General features: G+C 34.5%; 1 protein-coding gene across 2 annotated transcripts; it reads left to right on the top strand.

Annotated features, from left to right (window-relative positions):
• The first annotated feature begins 943 nt into the window (after positions 1-943).
• On the top strand, positions 944-4,136 carry LOC18097269 (ETHYLENE INSENSITIVE 3-like 3 protein). Of its 2 annotated transcripts, none has more exons than XM_024598281.2 (3): positions 944-1,238; positions 1,848-3,632; positions 3,722-4,136. In XM_024598281.2, the coding sequence occupies exons 1-2, from the start codon at positions 1,204-1,206 to the stop codon at positions 3,604-3,606; spliced, it is 1,794 nt and encodes a 597-aa protein (XP_024454049.2). In that variant the 5' UTR covers positions 944-1,203; the 3' UTR covers positions 3,607-3,632; positions 3,722-4,136. The 2 variants fall into 2 exon arrangements, with proteins under 2 accessions (XP_024454049.2, XP_006386099.3); XM_006386037.3 differs by having other exon boundaries at positions 3,716-4,136.
• Positions 4,137-8,029: the final 3,893 nt, after the last annotated feature.

Here is an 8,029-nt window from a genome sequence, read left to right as displayed (position 1 = left end):
TAATTTTTTTATTTGAAATATATATATAACTTAATTGAAAGAAAAATCATATTCTAATAATCAGAAATTTTTTTAAATTCTCATGCTATAACTATGGGATACTTATAACACGAAAAAAAAATACAAAAAAAGTGAAAAACAAGAGAGAGAATGTTTTTAAATAAATGAGAAATTCTTATCATTTTTATATGGGATCGGATGTGATTTTGTTTTTAATTATTCGGTAAATATCTTTTAGTTACAGTGTAAGTACAATAAAACTTTTTCTAATAATTTATTAATTTATTATATCTCAAAACCATAAAAAAGCCTTTCCATATTTTCCATTAGAAGACAACATTAGCCTGGGATACAAGGATAGGACATATCATTCTTCTATGAATTCAACATAAATTTTAAAAAAATATGTATAAGAAATTTAATTCATCAATTAATTTTTCTTGGATTTTCAAAAATTAATTATATTTTCTTATGCTGAATTTCAAAATTCCTAAACTTTTAAAAAACCTTTAAGCTTTAATTTTATAAAACAAAAATGTAGTTATCAAACTTGGATTTAGAGCCTATTTGTTAGGTAGATTAATCCAAAATTTAGTCCGGTCTGAATTAAACAAAAAAATTATACTAACTTGATCTAATTAAAAATTCAAGTTGCCTCATAATTTAATCTAGTCAATTGTGTGAAATCCAATTAATAACTTGTTGGGTTTTTTTAATTAAAATAATAGTTTTTAATTTTTTTTAATGAATTGATTCTCAACTTGTGATATAAAACTTGCAATTAGATTTTAAAACTATGCCTTTTACTATTATAAAAAAAAATCATAAAAAGCCAATAAATTAAAGATTGCTCAAAATTAATTTTCAATGGAAAAAAATAATCTTCATTGGATATAAATACAGGTAATAATCCTCAGAAAATGAGAAAATATTAAGGCTGCCACTCCAAAACATCATCATCAACATCATCATCTCTCTCTTTTCCTTCTCTCTCTAAAATCTAAATAGATACACAACAAAACGCCCTTTATTGGGTCCATTTCGTTTTGCAGCTTTTCTTTTTCTGGGTTCATATCTATCTCTCATGTAGGACTCCGCCCTCCCTTCCTCTGTCTTCTTTTCTAACCCCCGAAAGTAAAAGGTTTGGTTTATTTGCTTGTTTGGTTTATTTGAGGTTAAAAGTTTGGTTTTTGATCAAGTTTGATGGGTGAATTGGAAGAGATTGGGGCTGATATTTGGTAAGTTTTTCAAAGTTATCATCTTTGTGCTTTTCGCATCAAAATCTTTTATTTTCGTTCGTGGTGTTAATTGATGGCTTTTTTTGGTTGAATTAGATTTTTGGGGTCTCTTGGATTTGATTGTAAATGCAGGAAATTTGAGTTGGTTTCAGGTTTTTTATGGTTTTGGGAAGTGGGTAGTTTTGGGAATGCAAAATAGAGTCGTATAAAAACTACAAAGTGGAAAGGGAAGGCTGGTATTTGGCAGAATGATAATGTTATAAAAAGTGGAAAGGGAAGACTGATTTTTGGCAGAATAATAATGATTTTTAAGTTTTGTGATTTCTTACCTTTTGTTTGGTTCCTGAGAGACGAAATTGTGTATGGAATAGAATCCAGCTGTTGAGGATTAGATTTTTAGGTATTTGGGATTGCTTAAGACAAATCCTTACCTTTGCCTTAGCCTAATATGATTATTTTTCTTAGATGAGTTGACAATAGTTTATCTTTGTTTTGAGACTTTAACATGCTACAGTGATGTTCAAAAGTTTGGTTGGTGTATTTCTTAGTGGTTCTCTTGGTAAAACATTGGAGCACTGCCTGATGTTTGATGACTGATTTGTCGTACAGCTCGGACATTGAAGTTGATGATATAAGGTGTGGGAATATCGCAGAGAAAGATGTCAGTGATGAAGAAATTGAAGCAGAAGCTTTGGAGAGACGAATGTGGAAGGATCATGTCAAACTCAAAAGGATTAAAGAAAAACAGAAGCTTGCAGCGCAACAAGCTGCGGAGAAGCAAAAGCCTAAGCAGGCGACTGATCAGGCTCGGAGGAAGAAAATGGCGAGAGCCCAAGATGGGATTCTTAAGTATATGTTGAAGCTAATGGAAGTTTGCAAAGCACGTGGATTTGTGTATGGCATCATTCCTGAGAAGGGTAAGCCTGTAAGTGGTGCATCTGATAACATAAGAGCTTGGTGGAAAGAAAAAGTGAAGTTCGATAAGAATGGGCCAGCAGCCATAGCAAAGTATGAAGCAGAATGTTTGGCCATAGGTGAGGCAGAAAACAGTAGAAATGGGAACTCTCAAAGTGTTCTTCAAGATCTTCAAGATGCAACTTTAGGGTCACTTTTGTCTTCTTTGATGCAACACTGTGACCCCCCTCAAAGGAAGTACCCATTGGAGAAGGGAGTTCCGCCGCCTTGGTGGCCAACGGGAAATGAAGATTGGTGGGTAAAATTAGGACTATCCCTAGGTCAGAGCCCTCCTTATAAGAAACCACATGATCTGAAGAAGATGTGGAAAGTTGGTGTATTAACTGCTGTAATAAAGCACATGACACCTGATATTGCAAAAATTAGAAGGCATGTCCGTCAATCAAAATGCTTACAGGATAAAATGACCGCAAAGGAGAGTGCAATCTGGCTAGGGGTGTTGAGTCGAGAGGAATCTCTTACTCAGCAACCTAGCATTGACAATGGAACATCTGGTGTAACCGAATCTCCTCAAGGTGGACGTGGCCAAAAGAAGAAACCTGCCATTAGCAGTGACAGTGATTATGATGTCGATGGTGTTGATGATGGTGTGGGTTCTGTTTCATCTAAAGATAATAGGAGAAATCAACCAATGGATGTGGAACCATTAAGCAGTAGAAATGATATTACCATTCCTGTCCAAGACAAGGAGCTAGGGGAAAAGCGACGAAGGAGAAAAAGGCCCCGTGAGAAGTCAAGTCATGCTGATCAACAGTCCCAACCACCTGTTGATGAATGTTTGGGCGTTGAGCAGACAAATACCTTGCCTGATATAAACCACACTGATTTACAGCCAATTGAATATCAGATGCACAATACTCAGCATGAGAATTTTACCTCTTCAGCTTTAATGCCTATGGAGAAAGGTCTTGTGGGTGAATCCAGTCTACCCCAATCTGACTTTAACTACTATGCTGGTGTTCCCTCAACCAATGTCAATTCTACGGAGAGAATTTTTGTGGACAGAGGGGCTGCCATCTATCCATTGGGCCAAAATTCAGAGCTGCACCATGAGACTACTTATAGTAATATCTATAATCCATCACTTGATTACGGGACCAATCATGATGGAAAGCATTCTCAGATGGCAATGAACGTGAGGCCAGAGGATGACAGATTCCTTATACCAGCTTTGCATGGAAATGGAAATGGAAATGACTTGACCGGAGGAGAACCACATCATTTTGCCAAAGATACTTTACCCCCTGAGCAAGATACAGCTGTTGATAGGCATTTTGAATTTGACTTGCCAGATTTTGCAATTAACAGCCCATTCCTTGAAATGAGTTCGTTTTCTTTAGATAACCTATTTGTTGATCCTGAAGATGATTTGATCCAATGCTTTGGTGCATAATTTCAGAAAGCGGATCCTTTTATACTGTAAGTGTTGTATCTCTAATTTACTGGCCAAATTTTATTTATCTTGCATTTAACTAAGTCTTCTCAATCGTATTCTGATCCAGGGACAGCTTGAAGGCCCAAAACTGTAGCAACCATTTCCGACCCGGTTAAAGGACCACCTCTATCAATTAGAGGTGCTGCCTATACAGGTGTTGTATTATATGTGCATTTCAACACAGCAAGTTATACACCTGATTATTATCACAACTCAATGTTTTAACAAGAAAAATGAGGGGAGGCAGTTTTTCTTTCTTTCTTTTCTTATGGCCGTGCACAGTTTTCCTCTATGAGAATAACTATAGAGGACTTAATGTAAATGATTCTTTGTTAGATGGGACAATTAACAAAATTGCTGTTACCTTCCATCAGGATCACTTCTTAGTAGCAGATATGCTAATTGCATCTTCCCTTTCCCATGCCTGTATATTCTTTACTCCTGTTTTATATCTCTCTTTATCTTATTATGCTACGCCTTTGGATGAATTATTCTATTGGGAAAATTTTTGTATATTTTGCTACTGATAAGCTGAAGCTGTGTTTGCTTCAGCTATACTGTGTTGGTTAGGGTCATTTTCTTTAACTGATAATAACAACGAGTATTTGAATGGAAAAGCAAATAAATTCAAATTACTGGCACTCTTGAAAGAGGCAGGCAAATAATGATTGATCAGATTGACATTGAAAAGCATAATTAGTGTTAAAAGTGTTTGATTAATCAATATATAGCATACTTGCATGAGTTCTATCGAAAATTCGTTTGAAATTTTAATTACGAGAAAGTTATAAATTCTATCTTTTCCTAAACTTCTTTTTTTCAAACCGTGAAAGCTATGTAAGTGTAGTAGTTCAAGCATATGTAGTTGGACTTGATTCCAGGGTTACCATTGCATGGAAGGCCACAATAATGAACTGTTAGAGCTGGCAAGATATCTGTAGCGCATGCCAGCATATTGAATCCTGCTTGTGTGTGGTTTGGTTGCTTTAAATTTTGAGGAAAGAGACATGGTGAGTCCTCCTTGTTTCTGGTTTGGTTGTATTAAGGTCCGAGGGAAGGGACATGGTGGGAAGCGAAAGGCACTGCCGGGAGGATGACTTGAATCATTTCCTTGTTCGTTCTGAGCTCTGTCGAAACACAAATGCTAACTTCTATTTCATATAAATCAGATTTAATTTAAAAAATAATAATAAAAAATCAGAGTTTATAGCAAATCTTTATATGAAAGTCTTAATGAAAATTATATGGAAGGCGTCGTGCTATTAGCACAGGAAAATTGCTTTGAAAATAACCTTGCTGATGCAATTTTCATCGGTCATCATATCATGCCACGTGGCGTCCAGTTTCCGCGCCGCCAATTCCCGTACTAGGATGTCTGTCTTGACAAGTGCCAACTCTAAACCTACGAATTGGTCCTGAATCATCCTTGCGATGATGGCTTAAATTTATTGACAATTCTACCCTTGCATCTTTCCTACTCTAGCAGCTGTTCATTAGTAAATTTCGTACTCCTTTAAGGTTATTAAAGTCCATAGGTGGTAAAACCCAGGTTTTGAAATGTCATAATATGCCATTTACACCATGTAAAATCTCTATATAGGAGGATGATTTTGATAAATAATAATAATAATAATAATAATAATAATGGCATTTGGAGATGGTCTCTCAAGGTTTTCATCAATCTCCATTGTTATGGTAATTTGTATTATGGGTTTGGTGCCATCAGTCCATTCCCTCTCGTTCCTGTAATTAAGTTCAAAAATCATTCCTTTCTCTCTGTCTCTTTCACAGGTTTGGATTTTTTATTTAGCTTGTTCCAGTAGTTAACAATGGCATGTCATGTCATCAGGTTTACAGTGTCATGAAACAACAGTAGCAGTAGGAAATCAAGCCGGAGCTAAAGCACAGGCAACTATGCTGATGATTTTTTATTTGAACAGGAAGAAGAAATAAAATGCGTATCTTGTTTTACCGAGTGAGAGATTCTGGTCCTCCTTCTCCTACTGGGACCCAGTACACGTCACAAACTAGCTGCAACCTACGGGAGGGAATGATTCATCTCTTTCTCCCTTTCTATACCGGCAGCTAATTGTGCTTGTTTCCGTGTCCCCCTCTTCCCTCTTGTAAGTTCCGTGACCGTGACTCGAGTTTCCTCACCCGCGGATCAACTGATACCAGCCGTTGGATTGAGAGAATCAACGGTCAAGATATGGCTCGCTGATCAACATGAAAAACCAAGCCTTTTCTTTTTTGGTCGGTGCTGCCAGCTCGGTCTTGTTCGTTGGTATCCACGTCAGATTTAGATCCAACGGTTGATGAAGTGTGTTCCCCTGGCTAATGACAATCCTACGCGTTGATTTTACGATTTTTTATTGCTTCCACATGGGTCCCACATGTTCTTTTAATGGAAATATACTGTATGAGTTAGTCTCTCATACCATAATAATTTATTAAAATGTAGAAATAACGAAACGTGGGAATTGAAATGTAATGAATTTGACCGGTTTTAGGCAGTAGCCAGTCAGGACATCTCTTTGGGAAATTCAAGGGGAGTGGGGCCTCTCCATTTTGATCGTGATTCGTGGGCAACAGCTATTTTCTCACTCTTCAAACATTGAATTAATTAATTAATTTAATCATTAATTAGTTTTATAATAATATTTTGTCATTGCAGTAAAATAAAATAATACCACATTAGGGGTAAGTGGGTGAACACGGAAGCTTGAGAATGAAGAAAGAAACAAGGCCGACACGTGGAGTTGGTGAAAGCCAATATTATTTTAACATATATATTATTTTAAATATTTTAAAGAGTAGCAACAATCTTCAACACTACCCAAGTGGTCACAGTAAATTAGGGCATTTAAGGGAAGCGATTTGGCGTGTTGGTGAAAGCCAATCACAACCGCATGCTGTGTCGTGTAATCAATGGTTAGATCTTGAATTAATTAATTTAATCATTGATTAAATTAATTAATTAATTTTCTAACCAATGGTTAGATCTAACCATGTAATACACCGAAAAATCGTGGCCGTCAACTAGGGCCTGGAGTGAGTTTCTCTGAAAGTGACGAGAACATAAAAGAAAAGAGAGAGAAAGAGCATTTTTAGAGAGAGAGAGAAGGTTGGCTGGGCTAGGAGAGAAGAAGATAAAAGTGGAAAGCTAAGATCTTTCAACACTGAGAATTTTCTATCTTTGATTTTCAAAAGAACAGAAATACTCGTTCTCTAAAACACGTCTCTGCATTTCATAAAAACAAAATACAGCGAGCCAGAGTCAATTTTTTTAGTTATTATTTTTTATTTAATAACTAAAAAAAATTATATTAAATATTACAACTTTACTTTATAAAAAAAAACAGAGAGAGAGAAGATAGCCATCACCGTTAACTTCCCAACCCTAACTCTAAATTACCAAATAATTGCTTGAAGAAGCATAAATTACAAATAATAATCAGGTCTTCCAAAGGATTATCTCCTTCTGGCACAGCCATATCTTCTTTTATTATTATTATTATTATTATTAACGTAGATATTTAGGTTAATTTACGTACATTTTAATTAATTTTATAAATATTAAAATTAATAATCATATAAATTTTAATAAATTTAAAATTTATAAAATTTAAATTTAACATCTAAATAGTTAAAATATATAGAGTATCACAATTCACAACCGTATCTCCTTAATTTGCTCTCTGGTTCCTCCACTAAGAGTATATTTGGTATTGCGGTAGCTGTTGTGGTTGTGGTTTGAAAAAAATTGTTTTATAAAAAGTACTTTTAGTTGAGGTTGGTTTGAAAAAATAGGTGTTTGGTTAAAACTGTGGTTGAAATTAAGGTTGAAGAAAAAGTAGTTTAATGTGTTTGGTTAAAAATGCTTTTAAAATTGAGGTTATAAAATAATTTTAAAAAATATATATTAATATTGATAATTTTTAATTTAAATATTATGGATTTAACTATTGCTATTACATCATGAAATAAATCATACTTAATATAAAATATTTTTTATTATTCCATGAAAGCATCTACAATTCCATTATGTACGAAATACATCTGATAAGAATTACAGTTTCCATAATTATTTTAGCGTATAATAAAATTAGATAAAATATTATCAGGTATAAAATTTAGTCTAAACTAATTTAAAAAAAATATTAAAAAAATTATCACACACTAAAAAAAAAACAAATTCAGTGCAAGTGAACAGTGCAAGAAATTGCACTGTTCACTATTTTTAAGTGAACAGTGCAATTTCTTGCACTGTTCGCATGAACAGTGTACCGATGTACACTGTTGTACACTGTTCATGTTAATTGCACTGTTCAATGAATAGTGCAATTAACATGAACAGTGCAGGAAAAGCAGGAAAAAATTG

Source organism: Populus trichocarpa, chromosome 3, assembly GCF_000002775.5.
Source record: "Populus trichocarpa isolate Nisqually-1 chromosome 3, P.trichocarpa_v4.1, whole genome shotgun sequence".
Lineage (NCBI taxonomy): Eukaryota > Viridiplantae > Streptophyta > Magnoliopsida > Malpighiales > Salicaceae > Populus > Populus trichocarpa.
Note: the sequence above shows the minus strand (reverse complement) of the source record. Positions and strands in the feature narration are given on the sequence as shown.

Coding starts and splice junctions, on each gene's coding strand:
- LOC18097269 (XM_024598281.2), top strand. CDS start 1,204: ATGGGTGAATTGGAAGAGATTGGGGCTGATATTTG. Junction 1,239..1,847: donor GAGATTGGGGCTGATATTTG/GTAAGTTTTTCA, acceptor TTTGTCGTACAG/CTCGGACATTGAAGTTGATG.